Source organism: Psammomys obesus, unplaced genomic scaffold (assembly GCF_907164565.1).
Source record: "Psammomys obesus unplaced genomic scaffold, mPsaObe1.curated_primary_1811, whole genome shotgun sequence".
Classification (NCBI taxonomy): Eukaryota; Metazoa; Chordata; class Mammalia; order Rodentia; family Muridae; genus Psammomys; species Psammomys obesus.
In genome coordinates, this window is record NW_026596166.1 from 4,674,892 (window position 1) to 4,693,475 (window position 18,584).

Consider the following 18,584-nt stretch of genomic DNA (forward strand, 5'->3'; position numbering starts at 1 on the left):
CTTCTTCTTCTTCTTCTTCTTCTTCTTCTTCTTCTTCTTCTTCTTCTTCTTCTTCTTCTTCTTCTTCTTCTTCTTCTTCTACACAGCTCTGGTTGCCTTGGAACTCACTATGTAGACCAGGCTGGCCTTGAACTCACAGATATCCTCCTGCCTCTGCCTCCTGAGTACTGGAATTAAAGATGGGTGTACCACCACACCCGGCTACAGTTAGGCATTTTAATTTTTGCTCTTCTTCTGGATTCTCTCCCTCTATTTTTTTTCCCACCAGCACAAATCAGGAACCAGACAGAGCTGTGAGCATGCCGGTGTTCATACATCAGAACGCAAGACATCCAAGGCTATAACATCGCTCCTGACAGAATTTCCCAAATCCATTATTCCTGTAATTTTTTTTTAAAGTTTTTTTGAGACAGGGTTTTTCTGTGTAGCCTTGCCTGTCTTGGACTTGCTTTGTAGACCAGGCTGGCCTTGAACTCACAGTGATCCACCTGCCCCTGCCTCCCTGAGTGTTGGTATTAAAGGAGTATGCCACCATGCCTGGCCTGTTGCTATTTTATTTTAAAGGGCTTTTAAACATTAAGAGATATTGTTAAGGAATAGATTGGAAAGGCTTTATTTTATTCTCTAGTAATGTGTAATATATTCACAATAACATAACATCATGATGTTTAATGCATGGTAAGTTATTTTAAGTTAGTACTTTCTTCCCCCTTCTCATCAGCTGAGAAATCTTCAAAGCAAACTTTTCATGAAAGAAACTTCATTGCAAGAGATGAAGACAGAGCTAGAGAGTTACAAAGAAAGTAACGCCCAGCAGTCACTACAGATAATATCCCTGAGAGCTGACGTCAGGAACCTTCAGGACCTTATTGCTTCTCTAATGAAAATTAAAATTTTGAAAAACACAAATTCTCAGAATCTTGGAAGAGGCAACTGGGATCTAACTGAGCAAGTTATAGACTTAGAGAACCGTCTAAGGTAGGGATTTTCCGGTCTGTTTTCCAACATGCCTTTTGCTATTTGGTCTTTCTTTCTTTCTTTCTTTCTTTCTTTCTTTCTTTCTTTCTTTCTTTCTTTCTTTCTTTCTTTCTTCTTTCTTCTTTCTTCTTTCTTCTTTCTTCTTTCTTTCCTTCTTTTTCTTCCTTCCTTCCTTTCTCCTTCCCTCCCTTCCAACTTCTCTCTCTCTTTCTTTTTCTTTTTTTTCCAAGAAAGATGTTCTGGAACTCACTCTGTAGACCAGACTGGCCTTGAACTCACAGAGATCCACCTGCCTCTGACTCCTGAGTGCTGGGATTAAAGGTGTGCACCACTACACCTGGCTTTTGCCATATGTTTTTCAAATCGTAAGCCATATTCCTGATCAGATAATTTAATAGAATTTCACTTTAGTACCTTTGGGGGAGTGCTGGTTAGTTTTGTTTGTTTGGTTTTGTTTTCTGTAAACTTGATACAAGCCAGGATAATCTGGAAAGGAACCTCAATCGAGAAAGTATCTCCATAAGCCCGGCCTGCAGGCAAGTCTGTGGGGCATTTTCTTGATTAATGATTGATACAGGAGGGCACGGGGTCTTGGGCCACATAAGAAAGCAGGCTGAGCAAGCTATGGGGAGCAAACCAGTAAGCAGCATTTGTCCACGGCCTCTGCTTCAGCTCCTGCCTCTGGGTTCCTATCTTGAGTTCCTGCCCCGCCTTCCCTCAGTGAAGGGCTGTGACCGATAAGCTAAATAAACCCTTTCCTCCCCCAGGGTACTATTGGCCAGTTTTATCACAGCTAAACTAAAGCGGGAGGTGAGGGGACATCTTGGCTCGTGAAGCGCCTCCCCTGCCAGCCTGAGGGACTGGGTTTACTCCCCCTCGCCCATGGAAACTGTTGAGCGTGGTGGTGTGGACCTGTAGATGCTCAGCACAGCTGAGGCTGAGCCACATGCCTTCCTGGCTAACCCCAGAACCTGACCTAACTGATGAGCTTTGGGTCTCAGTGAGAGAACCTGTCTCAGCTGAAAATATGGGGGGCTCCTGAAGAATGCCATCGTAGGTTGACCCTTGCCTCCACATGTATGTGCAAACACACCCATGCTTGCATGGGTGTGCACATACATACACACACACACACACACACACACACACACTTTTTACTAAGTTGTATAAGATCCACCTTAAAGGGTAAACCTGTGTGAGCATGTGTGAGTGTGTCTGTGTGTTATTGTGTACATTTGTGTTTGTATATTGCCCCGGGCAGCGGAGCTTGTTAATAGCGGGGATAGAAGAGAATCCGAACCTGTGAAAATATGGGGGAGAAAGAGAAACCGAGTCCAAGCAAACAGGTGCTTGTCAAGGACTAACTTTACTGAGCAGAATCAGCTTTTATAAAGGGTTCAGGATAAGGAAGTAGGGTGGGTGAAAAATTACAGATTCTTCTCGGCCAGGGGCCTGAAACATCTTGTGATAAGCCATGGTTCTGTGAGCACATCTCTGCTGTTGCCAAGCAGTATGTTTACCGCAGGTAAGGGAACGGGCAAGTTGAGGCAAGTTGGTGAGCTTCCACAGGTGGTCTCTGAAGTTGGCGAGTTCTCTCAGGTGGTCCCTGACAGTATATATTTGTGTTTTTGTATGTGTGTGAGTGTATATATGTGGTACTGTGTGTGTTTTTGTTTGTGTGTCTCTGTGTGAGAGTGTTTATGTGTATGTGTAGGTGTTTTGTGTGTGTTTGTGTCTGTGAGCGCGTATATGAGTATTTGAGTGTGTATGTGAGACTGTGGATGCGTGTGTGTGTGTGTGTGTGTTGCTGAGTGTGAGTTGGCCAGCCATCACCACTATCTAGTTTTAGAACATGTATCACCTCCAAAAGAGGTCCCACACCCATGGATGCCACACTTTCATCCCCCGAAAAGGAGATCCCACACCCATGGATGCCAGGCTTCCCCAGCCCCCAGAGGTCACTAATCCTTTATCTCCATGGAAGTTCCATTCAACATGAGTATAACCATAAACATAGTGCCCTCTTAATTTCTGTACTTTCATGTATTACAATGTTCGCCTGGGTTGTAGCGTTAATCAATACCTCAGCTTCTCTTACAGCTCAGCTATTATGGCTTGGGCACGATGGCTATTTAGCCATTTATATGCTGAAGGATGTGTGGGTTGCTGCTAGGGGCCTTTTTGTTTTATGACTTATGCTGCTATAAACATTCAAATACAGACTTCTACATAATTTTCTTTACTCAGGTTTTGTTGGGCTATAGAGTAACTGTTTAATTATTTGGTGTTACTTGCTTTGTTTGTTTGATTTGGTTTTTCAAGACAGGTTTCTCTCCATGTAACCCTGGCTGTCCTGGAACTCTCTGTAGACTGGGCTGCCCTCAAACTCACGGAGATCCCCCTTCCTCTGCCTTCCAAGTGCTGGGAGTTTGTTTGTTTTGAGATCCAGGCCTCATTGTGGTTCGTACTGGCCTCAAACTCTGTGTCCTAGAATCTGGACTGCACGGTGATCCTCCTGCCTCCCACATGCTAGGATTGCAAGGGAGCACAACCAGCTTCTTTGAAGTTATTTTTAAGGCATTTTCAGACTGCTTTCCAAAAGAGGCAGTTCCTCTGTTTATAACCCCAGCAGCAGTGGGTTCGGGTCACAGTGTCTCCCACAGTCTTACTAAGATGAGGAACTTGGGTTCCTGGAACCAGAGTTTTAGGCAGTGGTGAGCCACCCAATGTGGGTGCTGGGAACTGGACCCAGTTCTCTGTAAGAGCAGTAAGTACAACCACTGAGCTATCTCTCAAACTCCTTGTCCCCACCCTTTTTATATAGGGTCTTACTATGTGGCCTAGCTGGCCTGGAAGTTGCCTTGTAGACCAGGCCAGACTTGAAGTCAAACAGAGATCCACCAGCCCATCTTTCATTGGTTTCAAATATTGAACCAGTTGCTTTTTTGTCAACCTGTTCAATCTGTTTTTTTTTTTTTTGTTTTTTGTCAATCTGTTTTGACACAGACCTAGACATATCTGGGAAGAGGGACCTTCACTGAGAGACTACCTCCATCAGACGGGCCTGTAGCCAAGCCTTGGGGACATTTCATAACTGATGATTAATGTGAGAGGGCACAGCTCACTGTAGGCAATACCATCCCTGGGCCGCTGGTCTTGGGGTGTATAAGAAAGCAAACTGAGCAAGCCAGTAAGCCTCATTTGTCCATGGCCTCTGCTTCAGGTCCTGCCTCCAGGTTCCTGCCTTGAGTTCCTCCCTGCCTTGCCTTGGTATGATACTCTTTAACATGGGAACTTAAGCCAGAAAAATCCTTTTCTCCCCAAGTTGCTTTTGATCATAGTCTCTTATCACAGCAACAGAAGGAAAAGAGATAGATGTCCTTTGCTGACATTTATTATTTCTGTTGGAAAGTGTGCCATTTGCCTGCCTTCCTGCTCTTTGAGGTTAACCTGGGCTTCTCTTGCAGGCCTCTCTTGCTGTTTTTAATTTTAGCGGCTTGACTGTGATATGGCTGTATATTTGTCCTGTTTCAAATTTGTAGATTTTATTGGATTTTCAATCAATACCTTTGATTTTTGTTTAAAAAAATCAAGAGTTATTTTTCCATATATTGTTTCTGACTCACCCTGTCACTTGTGTTATAATGCTGACGTTTCAGGTTTGTTAGTTTTGTTCTGTTGTATTTTGTTTTTATTTGACTCACTTATTTATTTAATGTTTTTAAACAGGAAACTAAAAAAAAAATAGAGTCGTGCATTGTGGCACACACCTTTGATCCTAGCACTTGGGAGGCAGAGGCAGGCTGACTTTTGTGAGTTTGGGGCCAGCCTGGTCTACAAAGCGAGTTCTATGACAATCAGGGATGTTACACAGAGGAACTCTGTCTCGGCAAAAAAGTTTTTTAGTCATGTTGAAAATCGGTTGAGCTGGTTTCATTGCACTGTTGACCAGTTTTACTCTACACAGAGAATACCTGGTAGAAAGAGAGAAGGCAGAAATTCTGGAGAAAAGGCAGTCCTATCCCAGCAGACTCTCTCCCTACATACATCTGAAAGGACCAGAAGAATCCTTGGATATTTTCCCGGTGAAGGTGAGAGTGAGTTTGACTGTTTCCCCAGGAGGAAAGGGTAGGTGTTGGGAAGGGTGCCAGTTCTCTTGTGGATGGAAAAGTCAAAGGAGCGTGGTGGACCAGATGACCGGGGTACTGCAAAGAGGGCTAGAAGCTGTCTGTGATTCTAGCAGAAAGGTTTGCAGGGAGGGAATGGGGCCCTGAAACACTCAGGGGTGGGAGGGGGGATAATGAGATGTCAGAGCTGTCCATTTCTTGTTCAGATAGGCTTCTTTTGATGAATTCACATCCCTGGATGTAGAGGAGCAGGCCCAGGTACCACAAGCCAAGTTGTTTGTGGTTATCAGTTTTGGTCATTGACACCTAGCACTATGGATTCCAAGAGGAAGTGCTCCTGAAAGAGAAAGGGAGGAGGCAGGCCATTATTGAGGGAGCCCTGAAAGTTTATTGCCAGCTCCTTACACCATCACAATTTATTCTGTAAAACAGGGACCTGTGTGACTCAGTTAGTGTGGAGGATCCCATTAGAAGCAAACAAACAAAAAATCAAGGGCTGAAGAGATGCAGCAGTTAAGAATGCTTTGCTGTGCAGGCATGAGGACCAGTGTGTGGATTTTAACACCTATGTAACAAGGCAGGCATGCCCAGGCATGCCTCTATCCCCAGCGAAGAAGGGGCCAGGGTCAGAGGGTCTCTATGGTTTTCTGGTTCCCAGGTTCAGCAGAAACCCTTCCTCAAATGAATAAAGCAGAGTGTGATAGCAGGGGACACTTGACACCTTCCTCTGGCCTCTGAGAACAGGCACACACAGCCATGCACATTTGCATGCGTGTGTATGTGTGTATAACACACACACACACACACACACACACACACATTCAGCAACTACTGTCAACGTAACTTCAATTATTATACGCATCTCAAGTAATTGATTTTAACACTTTCCCCCTTTTGAGCTTCTGTTGTGAGACTCTCATACCTTAAAAAAAAAAAAAAAAAAAAATTCCACGAGAATTGGAATACAATCGGTTCAAGCTTTTCTTTCTTGCTCTTTTTCCCTCTAGGTTTTTAGTGATACAAACTCATCATTACTTTTATTATTCTTTTGTCTCTGAACTTCACCCAAGAACAACAATGATGGCAACAGCCCCACAGCAGTTGAACTTGCTGACTCAGCAGGCGGACTTCTCCCCCGGGGAAGGAGCTCAGCAGGGCCAGCAAGCTGGCTCGGCTGGTAATGTTCTTGCTGAGAAAGCCTGATTGCCATTGTTCGGTCCTCAGATCCAATGGCGGAAGGAGAGGATCAGCTCACCAAAGTCGTCCTCTGGCCTCTCTCTACTCGCACTGTGGCATGTGCTCTGTCCACACCCACTTACATACTTACTTTTTAATTTAAAAAAGCTCAGTGTTCTCTTCTTTCCTGTCATATTTACAAGATAAACAGCCCAGGGGAAAGAGATGTAATTTCTTTCACTTACATTATCAAGGCTGTTACATTTGATAAGCATGATTCTTTTTTTTTTCCTTGCCACTGAGCTACAGTTTCAGCCCTATAGAAGTCTAGTTCTTTATGAAAACATGTCTCCCTGACAGCTCTTTCCATAATGCCTTCAGTATGTCTTTGGTGACCCTTGCCCAAATCGGTTATTTCATTAGGCGTTATAGAATGATGGTTTCCCAGCTGGGCATGGTGGCACACAGGTGTAATCCCAGCCCTAGTAGAAAACTGCGCTATGGGCTCTCTATAGTTTGAAGCTAGGTTGGACTTGGCTATACAGCAAGATCTTTTTCTCACAGAACCCAGCAGAGCCAGTGTGAAGGCTCAGCAGGTTAGAAGCAGGTAACAGTCTGGCGACTTGACTGGCAGCACGTGAGAGACGGAGAGAAGTGATTCCTGCAAGCTGTCCTCTGATCGCCATATGTATACAGTGGCACATACTACCACCTCCCTCATAATAATGAATAAAATAATTAAAAATGATAAAATGATAACTTTTACATTCCTTCTACACTGTGAGCGCGAATGTTCTGTAGCGTTTTGCCCTCATCCACAGGGGCTTTGGGCTAGCTGTTTCAATTCCTACTCTTTGCAGTTATTATTTCTTCTTTTAATTCTGTGCCCTTGCTTCTTATGTGACTCTAATATTTTGAATTAAGGGTCTTTTCTCTTGAGGGTTCCTGTTATCACTGTATCCGTAGTTCCTAAGAAGGGACATAGGTATCTCCATATTAAGTTTCAAATGGAAAGCTTAAACCCTGTGTTGGTACATTTAGGACAATGGTGAAGCCTCCAACTTTGAAAGAGACAACATTGTTTACTCTGAAGGACCAATCGATGGACAAAACTTCGGGGATAAATGTCAACAAGATTTGATACACAAAGAAAAATTAACGTTTGAGTTGGACAGACCTCCACATTCCTGCCGCTGGGACACCACAGCTGAGCAGTCCCATCACCAGAATTTCCTTGCTCAGCTGGCTACTTTACTGAGTGACAGCATCGGCCCTATACTAGCCACGGAGGAATCAGTGAAGGAGAGGATCCAGGAAATGGGCATAAACGAGCAGCTGTGGAAATCTGTAAGTATACCGTCAGAAAAGCTATCCTTTCCAATTTAATTCTTTGTTTGTTTGGTCAGTGGGCTCTAGGGACCTGCCTGTCTCTAGCACTTTGGTACGCACTAAGCTTTTAATATGAGTGGTGCATGTCCAAGCTTGGATCCTCATGTTTGCACAGCAAACATTTTTACCGTCTGAGCCATCCCCCCCCCCCAGCTCCCCAATTTTAATAGTTTAATATGTAGAGTGTGATATTAGTCAATTGAAAGCTCTTTGGCTTCACTGTGATTTTTTTTTAAATTATTTGTTTCTATTTTATGTATGTCCATGTGTGCGTGTGTCTATGTGAATGTGGGTGCGCCTGTAGAGGCCAGAGGAGGCCAGAGCTAGAGTTCCAAGTAGCTGTGAGCTTCCGGACTACAGGGCTCCCTGCAACTACCTTGGAGTAAAGATGTAAAGCAGAGTAAAGATCCCGAGGGAGACAAGAAGCTGGCATTCAGTAGGACTCGGAAGCTGGTGTGGGTTCAAAACTCAAGAGTCTGACCCAGAGTAGTTTCTTTCAGGCATATTTAATCACAGCACAAGACAACCTCAAGACATAGCTACATCGAATCCCTTTGTAAAGCGCGTGTGACGTTTTCCTTTAAGATGGCTTCTGTAGATTGAGGGCAAGTGATGTCTTCCACAAAGACAGTTTTTATAGATTGACAAGTTCACAGCAAGGGCCCCGGGGGGAGGATCTGGTGTGGTTGTCTTGGCCGCACATGGAGTACAACACAGTGCAAAGGTCACCTGGCTCTTCATCCACTCCCAGCCTTCTCGGCGGAAAATAGATGGCACAGCCCTCTGTTTGAAGAGACAACCACGTGTGTTTAACATGTCTGCTTCCCCCACCCCACCCCGCCCCGGTGCTCGTGAGCCAAGAACTTCTGGGCCTACCACACCTGCCCTGGGTGTTGGGAACTGAGCCTGAATGGTAAGCACTTTACAGTTCTGAGCCATCCCTCCAGCTCTTCGAGGTCATTTTGACTGCATTTTTATTACTAAGAGGAAGAAGAGAACAGGCTGTCCTGAATTGTGCTGGAGACGTTGTGGCTTGATTGGAGCACGGAGGCCTGCCAGGAGCCCAGATTCCCTCAACTGCCAGCTGTGTGTCCTTGGGCACACATTATCTGCCCCGTGTTTTAGTTCCGTTTGTAAACTGGAGTGAAGAGGTGTCATTCCTACTTCTCAGCGTGGCTGCAAAGATTAAATGCGTTGATACATGTTAAGTGCCTAGTGTCGTTCAGTTAAATATTAACCTAATAGTACTATATTAGCCAGCACTATGAACGTATCTTATCCCTAAGGTTTTCTACTTTCCCCAAACAACAAATACATCCAGATGGATGATCCCCAGCTATAACACTAGTACTTGAGAAGCTGAGGCAGGACACATGCTGTGAGTTCAAGGTTGTCCTGGCTGACAGAACAAGATGCTGTCTCCAAAATCCAAACAAACAGTGCTATCGAGACAGGTCCGTGATTAAGAGCACTTCCTGCTCTTGTAGAGGACCCAGGTTCGATTCCCAGCACTCACATGATGGCTCCCAACCATCTGTAACTCCAGTTCCAAGAGATCTGATGTCTTTTCTGGTCTCCTTGGACACTGGGCATGTATGTGGTGGTGGGGCACAGACACACATGTAAGCAAAACCCCCATACACACCATAAAAAAGTACATGTCAAATCTACTCATCTGTCCAGTAACTCAGCCTCAAGGCAGTGTATACAGAAACAGAACTTGTCTATGGTTGGAAATGGTGTGGGACCCAGGAAGCATTAGGAAGTGCTTACTCAATGTCACGTCTTACAGAGATCTGAAGCCCTGCAGCAGGAAATTCAGAAGCTCACCAAGAGGCTTGAGCAGCTCTACTACCTCTATGAAGAGGCCGTGGAAGGGTTACCCCAGACCGAAGAAGATTACACAGAACAGAAAAGACCCTCTCGACGTCAGGAAGGAAAGGCTGCTGTCAGCCCCTCTCCGAGGAGCTTAGACGTGGGCAGGACAAAAGTAAGGGCTTCCTGAAGGTGACGAGTTTTTCTAAGAGTGATCCTGGTTTTGTTTATTTTCTCACTAGCTGTAACATTACTAAAGCTGCTTTGTACTCTTTATATCTTTCTATTTTTTTTGTGTGTGTGTGTTTGTGTGTTAACATCTTACTGAATACCTGGCTGTACTCAAACTCAGAGCATTCCATCTTCAGCCTCCCACAGGTGTGCACCTGAGATCTGGCTTCTATTTTTCTTGAGGACAGGAAAGGGGGAATTTGCTTCAAATCATTATTGCTTTTGATTTTCTTAAAAAAAAAAAAAAGAAAAAAGAAAAAGAAAAGAAAAGAAAAGAAAAGAAAGAAAGCCTTCTCTTAGGGCTAGGCAGAAGACTCAGGAGTCAAGAGCACTGTCTGCTCTTCCAGAGGTCCTGAGTTCAATTCCCATCAACCACAGGGCAACTCACAATCATCTATACTGGCACCTGATGCCCTCTTCTGGCAAGCAGGTGCACATGCAGATAGAGCACTCAAATAAATAAATCTTTAAAAAATTAAATTAAAAAATGTTTTAAATTTAAAAGCCGCTCTTCCTTTTTTTCTATCTTTTTCTCTATTTTGCATATATTTGATAAGTATTATGGTGCTCATTAGTATGAATCTTATTTTTAATAGTTTTTGGGGGGACAGGGTTTAGTTTAACAATATAATAGGGCCCAGGCTAGACTGAAACTCTGAGTGTAGCCAAGGCTGACCTTACATTTGCAGTCCCCTTCTCTCTGTCTCCATAATCTAGCTGTGACTAGAGACATGTGCCAATCCCCCCGGCTAAGCCATATCTTAACTCACCTTTAAATGAGGACGATTGAGAAATATACTCAAAGGGATGGCACCACCCTCTAGTGGTGGAGTTGAAGGAATTGTGATGGATAGACACAGTGGTACCCGTGAGGGGACACAGACAACATTCCTCATCGTTAGCTGCAGACCTTCTCTGCTTCCTGATTCCATGTATCTGTGGGGGAAGCGAGGGCAATGGCTGCAGTTTATTTCCAGAAGTTTCTTTTTCCATTTCTGCTCTTCTTCACTGAAGTATGTGCCGTGTGCCGACCTATGCCACACAATTCTAGAAGAACAACGGCTCAAAGTGCTATCTCGCTCGCTCACCATTGACTAAGTTAGTCTCTCGGCCTGGTCATCCATCGGTGTGTGCTTTTGTTGTTTCGGCTTGACACTCTGGGAATCACAATCTTATCATGTGGACTTGGCTGCTCTGATAGCTGCCACGAAGACCAGGTTGGCCTCAGACTCATAGAGATCCACCTACCTCTGCCTCCCCAGTGCTGGGGCCTTTCAGTATTTTTTAATAGCTTTTTAAAAACCTCCATCATTGGGGCTGGAGAGATGAATCAAGAGCAGTTGTTGCTCTTGGAGAAGCCCTGGGTTCGATTCCCAGAACCCACATCATGGGTCACAACCGTCTGGTTCTCTAGTTCTCAAGAATTCAGTGCCCTCTCCTAGTCTCCTCAGGTACCAGGAATGTGCATGGTACACATACATGCATGCAAACAAGGTGTAGAAGATACAAAACCAACTCCTTTATCATTATGAAATGACAGGGGTTTTTGGCTTTGAGGCAGGGTCTTACCATGTAGCCTTGTAACTTGATACAGAGACAAGGCCAGACTCTAACTCTGAAATCTGTAGCCATTAAATGCATGTGCCATTATGCCAAGCTTCGATCTAAAATGGTGTTTAAAAAAAAAATTGTGCCTTATAGTGTTCAAGCTTGATCATAACCTTCTGCATCTGCCCTTGGACAGTAGTGATTCCTGTCTGTGCAAAAAATTTAAACAATTTATCAAATTTTAAGAAAACATGAATAGCGTATCATTTCCTCTGCCTCTTTCTTTTTTTCTTTTTGTTTTTTTGAGACAGGGTTTCTCTGTATAGCCTTGGCTGTCCTGGACTCGCTTTGTAGACCAGGTTGGCCTCTAACTCACAGTGATCTACTTGCCTCTGTCACCATGCCTTGGCTTCTCTATCCCTTAAAAAGGTCTCAGGGAAACAGTAATAACTGTCTGATCCCTCTTTTTGCCTCTGTCATCCCAGGAACCAATGGTTTCGGCATGCATCTTTCAGAGACACTGCTGTGGTGCCTTACTGTTGCAATAAGTGAACATCACAGCCAGTTGAGTCTGGTGACATTTTTTTGTTTGTTTGTTTGCTGGTTTCCCTGTGCATATAAAAATTGTAATGACATTATATTGTAGTCTATTATGTTTTCATTATCTATAACATGTGTCAAAATAAACTAGTAAAATGTTATTTAGAAGGATAAAATAGACAGCCAGGGAAGCTGATTTAATGAAGGTGAAAATAGGCAGTTATTTGTGTGGTGGTTTGAATGAGAATGGCCCCCATGGGCGCCTATATTTGAACGCTTATTTCCTAGTTGGTGGAACTGTTTGGGGAAGGATTAGGAGGTCTGGTCTTGTTGGAGGAGGTGTATCACTGGGGCTGGGCCCAGGCTCTCTCTGCCTCCTTCCTGTGAATAGGATGTAAGTTGTTAGGTAGTGTTCTGGTGCCTGGCTGCCCGCTGCCGTGCTCCCCGTCGGGATGATCATAAATTCATCCCCTGACGCTGTAAGCAAGCCCCCAACTAAACGCTTCCCTTTATAAGTTGTCTTGATCATGATGTTTCTTCACAGCACTAGAAAAGTAGCTAAGACAATTTGTACAAATAGAGCAGGAAAATAGAAAAGAATGTTTTGTCATCTAGAGACAATAAATCAAAAATCTAGGGGGTCTTGGTGGACCGTGTGTGCTCAGCATATTTACAATGCTTGGTTTCGCTGGGTGGTGATGGTGCACGCCTTTAATCCCAGCCCTTGGGAGGCAGAGACAGGCGGGTCTCTGAGTTTGAGGTCAGCCTGTTGTAAATAGCTCCAGGACAGCCAAAATTACACAGAGAAAACCTGTCTCGCAAAACATAAATAAATAAATAAATAAATATCCTTGGTTTGATTTCTACCAAGGATGAGGAGAGGGGAGAAAAAAGAGGAGAAAGCAGAGGAGATCTAAAAGAAATTCATAATAGACAACATAACAAGACAAACTCAGAGCCAACATATCCAAGATACTCAGAAAACCAAGAAAAACAAACAAACAAACTACTGAGTTTAATGAGACACTCCAGTAAGTAGATAATTGGTAAAAATATAAACACTCGGTCTGAAGAAGTTCAGGTGGCAAGGCGCTTGCTTAGCATAAAGAAAATCCTGGTTTCTGAATGAAAAAAAAAAAAAAAAGAAATAAAAAGGAAAGGACATGACTGCTTCTAGGTATAGTGGAGAAAGTTTACTTCCGAGAAAAGGGAGAGTCCAGAGTGGTCATGACCCTGAACCAGGTTGAGGAGAATAGGGAGGAGGGAGAGGGGAAACCAGCTGCAGCAGCCTGGAAGCCAAAGGTACAAAAAAGGGCAGGTAACCGAAATGTCAGGATCTTATAGGGAAGAGCCTCTGGGGAGTTCAGGGTTGAGGGTGGGGTTATGCCAGCCATACCCTGTAACAGGTAGGGACTGAAGGATGCTGGGAGAACCTGAGGCTAAGTCCCTTTGATAGCTTAAATAGGCACCTCAGCTGTTTGTCCCAGGTTTGAAACGTAACAGGTTCCATGTTCAGTAACACATAAACCAGGCATGGAAGCACACGCCAGTAATTCCACCATTCTGGAGGCAGAGGCTAGAGGATCAAAAGGTCAAGGTCATCCTCAGTTACTTGGTGAGTTCCAGGCCAGTCAGGGATTCATGAGCCCCTTTGTCACAAACCCTCCTCCAAAACGTCAATCAACTGCAAGACTTTGAGGCAACCAGTGTTCTATGAGAATATTTTCTTTTGACTATCATATACCTGTGTGTGTGTTTGAGGCATGGTTTCTCTGTGTAGCCCTGGCTATCGTGAAACTTGCTCTGTATGTAGACCAGGTTGGTCTCAAACTCAGAGATCCCCCCTGACTCTGCCTGACTCTGCAGGGATTAAAGGTTTGTGCCACCACCGCCTGGCGTTCTATGACTATTTTAACATAACTGAAATAAGCATAGTTTCTTTAATACACTTTTTCATTTAGCTATATCACTATTTTTGTTTAATGTATATTTTAGAAATAATTTCTAGGAAATATATATCTTATACATAATTTAACTATTCTGATTTGACATTTGCATAGTTTTTATATTTTCCATCACAAATTATGTTGTATATCATGTTGCATGTGAATCTTTATCCAAGTTCTTAATACATTTTAATATGTTCCCAGAAAAGATGGATGAATCTATGCTAGCACATAGTAGTTATTATGAAAGTGACCGTTTAACTATACTTTCTCTAGCATTGCGTCATGATTTTCATTTGCATATTTTTATTATTTTATCAGTTGATATTTATGCTGATGGATATTTTACTTATACAGTTATCATTAAACTTCACCCAGAACAACATTCTTTTTTTAGTTATTTTTTAATTTTAATTTTAATTTTAATTTTATTAATATCAGTTTATTCACTTTGTATCCCAGCTGTAGCCCCCTCCCTCTCCCCTCCCAATCCCACCCTCTCTCCCCAGAACAACATTCTTAAAGTACAGTTCTCGATTTCAATCCTGTTGATCTCTACAAAGGAAAACTCCAGGACTGGGACTGCCCATACAGATAAACACAGCAAGTTCTCACACTTAGAGTTGTTATTGAATATTGAGCAGAACTCCAAGACGGCTGCAGCCCCAAGAATGGAGGAGAAAATTCAGAGACTTCAGAAGCAGCTTAGTGATTTGAAATTGTCAAACAAAAACATGAAAACTCAACTGACAAGGGTAAATGTCCTTAAGGTGAGTGAAGGGAAGCCGGGCTTTCAAACTTTCACCTTTGGCCCCTTCTATTTCAGTTGTGTGTTTCCCAGTGAACTCTGATCCTTTTCATTTGATGGGTCAGTGGGTAGAGGCACTTGCTGCCGAGCCTGAAGGTATGAGTCGAATTCTCCTGAAAGTTGTTTTCTTGGCTCCACATGGGAACTGACAGCAAGTCAGTTGGTCACGGCCTGTGCTCCCAGCCAGGTTCCACTGCTCTATGTCAATGGAAAGAGCCAAATTAGGGGCCTGGAGGGATGGCTCAGTGGTCAAGAGCACTGGTTTCTCATACAGATGACGCAGGATTGATTCCAAGCACCCACATGATGGCTAACAAACCGTAATTCCAGTTTCAGGGGGTCCAACTTGACCCTCTTCTGGCCTCCTAAGGCACTAGACATACATGATACACAAGCATTCCTGCAGGGAACACACCTACACGCATAAAATAACTAAAATATACATTTTTAAAAGGAGTCAGATTAATAGTGGGAAAAGAGGAGATTTATTCAGTTTGGCCACATTGTGAAGAAGGACAAAGAGATCCAGGGACACCTCCCACACAAGTCCATCTTTGTTGTCTTGAAGTGAAATCTCAGTTTAAATAGTTTAAATATGCACATTTAATGCACATATTCTGGGCCGAGGTGTGATTCTCCCAACCACTGACCCATCATTGTCCGGGTCTCAGTCTCACACGTCCATTGGTCTGACAAGTTGTTAGAATTGTGTAAAATTTCCTCCTAGGAGACAGGTTTCCCCTCCGGCTGTGACTGTTCCTTCTCCCAGGGTGAGATTTCTGTGGAAATTCCCGTTCCTTTGGGATCATCGAAGAGGCTGATAGTCAGATGGAGAGATACAGTCTCTCGCTAGGGCATACTCATTTCTGTCATGTTATTTACAGTGCTGTGGCAGGTGCACACACACACACACACACACACACACACACACACACACAGGCGAGACCCAGGCAAGCGTGCAACGCGCAAAAACCCACACCTCACCACACAAAAAGAAATGTCTAAAAACTTTAAATCTCAAAATGATTTTGGATGCATGCAAAATTATTACAACTTACAGGACAGTGTGACCTATATTCTAATTCTGTTTAGCACAGTTCCTCATGTTGGGGTGACCCCCCAACCATAAAATCATTTTCATTGCTATTTCACGACTGTAATTTTGTGGCTGTTACGCACTGTCATGTAAATCTCTGGGTTTTCCGATGATTTTAGGCAACCTCTATGAGAGTGTCATTTGAGCCCCAAAGGGGAACCATTGCTTATAGGATAATAAACTGGATGTCTGTGTAGCCACCAGATTGTTAGTACTCCTTTTGAAGCCAATGCACAGCTCACTGTTTCTCAAAAGTAACTAGGATTCCAGCTGTCAGAACTGGAAACCACTTGCTTTCTGTCTTAGGCTTTAAAGATTTATTTGTATGTATAAGCTCATTGTACCTACATGAGCTTATGTGTCCCACATGCACACGTATGCCCACAGAGGCCAGAAGAGGGTGTTTCAAGATCCCTTGGAGCTAAAGTCGGAGGACGTTGTGAACTGTCTGATGGGGTTTTAGGACCCAAACCCGGGCCCTCTGCATGAGCAGTGAGCACTCCTGGTGGCTGAGCCGTCTCTCCAGCCCTTCTTTTGGTTTTGCTGGAGTGTTTGTTAGAGAAATAATCTTACCCAGTGGCCCAGGCTGGTCAGGAACTTCTGACTTTCCTGCTTCTGCCTGGGAATTGCTGGGGTGTTTTACTATAGTGTTTTATCAGGTCAATAGGCTATCTTATTTTTAATAAAATATATTTCTTCTTACTCTTTTTGGGCCTTCTAACTTCTTGAGCTATACTATTTCAAGAGTTAGTTGCATCTAAATTTAAACATGCACTAAATAATCGGCCATCTGGTGGGTGCTTTATCGATATTTCTCTCCTGCAGAACCAGTTACTTTCTGAGATTTAGTTAATGTGCAGTGTAATGGCATTGCGGGCATTGAAAATGTTAAGCCTCTTTGAATTTCATGTGTCCAGAATGTAAAATTACTAGGGCAAGGTATGTTACTAGTGAATAGTATAGTGAAGAAAAATGTCCCCATGTTTTTTTCTTCCTTCCTTCCTTCTTTTCTTCCCTCCCTCCCTCCTTCCCTTTCTTTCTTTTCTTTCTTTCTCTCTCTTTCTCTTTCTTTCTTTCTTTCTTTCTTTCTCTTTTTCTCTTTCTTTCTTTCTTTCTTTCTTTCTTTCTTTCTTTCTTTCTTTCTTTCTTTCTTTCTTTCTTTCTTTCTTTTCTTCCTTCTTTCCTAACCCTAACCTAACCCTAACCTGAATCCTTTTTTTCCTTTCTTTCTTTCCTTTTTCTTTTCTTTCTTTCTCCCCTCCTTTCTTTTTCTCTTTCTTTTGTTATTATTAAAGGCATGTAATACAGGAGTAGTATCACATGCCTTTAATCCCAGCACTAGGGAGGTAGAGGCAGGAGGATCTCTGCAAATTCAAGGCCAGCCAGGTCTCTGTACCAAGTTTCAGACCAGCCAGGACTGCATAGTGAAAGCCTGCCTCAAGACAAACAATGAAACAAACAAAGAGGAATTGTCTGTTACTTCCAGGAAATCTAAACATATTTTTCTCCTTTTTTTATCCCCCTACCTTTCATCCTTACACAGGACAAGACAATCGAGAGGCTCAGGCAATCTGTAGCCAAAGCTGAAACATTGAAAGAGAAGACAGCTGCCAAAACAAATAACTTGAAAACCACAGCAGACACTGCTGAGGAGGTGGTGAAATCCGAGGAGAGGGCCCAGCCGAAGGCAGCCCGGGGCCCTCCTGAGCTTCCCACTGGCAGGAGCGCCCTGAAAGGGGTCTCAGGACGAGAGCAAGAGGTCTCTTTCTTATGACTGTATTAAAATCTGATTTCACTGAAGTGATCAACATTCATCTCAACTTAGACTTTACCCAGCTTTGATGAAAAGGGGTGTTTTGGTCACTGGCCTCAGAGACAGTTTGAACTACCGAGCCTCTCAGATGAGTCCCTGACTACCACAAGCACCACCTTACACCTTACAAGGCCTTTTTTCTTCTCTTCCTGGTGTCCATGTGACAGCTTGTGTGTTCCATTAGCAGCTGTTTTTTTGTTTGTTTGTTTTTTTCCCATATGGCAGGAAATATGGCCACTGAGAGAAGCATGTAGTTTCATATTTAGGTTCTGTGACAGGATCCACAACCCCAAGAGAAGTTCTTCCGGGTCGGGGTTGGTATTGGGTCAAGTGCATCTCCCTATGAACCCAACATGGCTAGGGCCGGGATATGTGCTTATTTTAGCTTCTGTTTGTGTACACAACCTCTGACAAACCAGGATGGTCGAACGCGTAAGACAGGGAAACGTGTTTTACGTTGCATCCCAGTCCTTGGGCTAGCACACCCAAACCTGCCTAGATTGTCACTTTTGACATAAAAGCCATGGCTGGCACAAAGGAGAGGAGACGTGGCATATTCTGAAGGCGAACACGAGTGACCATGGCTTAGACAGAAAGATTTAGGTTGCCCCAAATACCATGTTCCAATGTGCCAGCAATTTCATGAAGTTTTTGTAGTAACAACAAAGAAATTATACATTGAAGATAGATTTTGTTTTTATTTATTAAATTACTGTTTGCTTGGTTTTTTTGAGATGGTGTCTCACTACATAACCTTGGTTGGCCTCAGCTATCTATGTACACCAGGTTGGCCCTGAACTCACAGAGATCTTCCTGCCTCTGCTTCCCAAGGGCAGGGATTAAAGGTGTGCACCATGAGCCTGACAAGACATTAAAAATCATTTTCTATTTTATTTAGTTATAGTTTATATATAGGTGTTTCGCCTGCATGTATGTCTGTGCATCATGTGTGTGTCTGTGGCCTTCAGAGACCAGAATTGGGTGCTCTCTCCAGATCCAGAGAGACAGACAGTGGTGGGTGGTGGGAATTGAACCTGGGTCCTCTGGAAAAGCAAGCACAGTGCTCTTAGCCACTGATGCATCTCTCCATCCATCCATCCATCCATCCATCCATCCA

The 18,584-nt window shown here is 43.5% G+C and overlaps 1 protein-coding gene across 9 annotated transcripts in view; it reads left to right on the forward strand.

Moving 5' to 3' along the window:
* Positions 1-18,584, forward strand: part of LOC129667689 (coiled-coil domain-containing protein 170-like) — a 42,833-nt gene that overhangs the window by 22,127 nt on the left and 2,122 nt on the right. For 8 of the 9 annotated variants that reach the window (XM_055595358.1, XM_055595354.1, XM_055595363.1 and 5 more), the window contains 6 exons: positions 722-978; positions 4,946-5,069; positions 7,323-7,628; positions 9,463-9,660; positions 14,260-14,520; positions 17,198-17,413. In XM_055595358.1, the coding sequence (XP_055451333.1) occupies positions 722-978; positions 4,946-5,069; positions 7,323-7,628; positions 9,463-9,660; positions 14,260-14,520; positions 17,198-17,413 (1,362 nt within the window). The remainder of the gene's footprint in view (positions 1-721; positions 979-4,945; positions 5,070-7,322; positions 7,629-9,462; positions 9,661-14,259; positions 14,521-17,197; positions 17,414-18,584) is intronic. The other variant, XM_055595362.1, reaches the window with a different exon arrangement.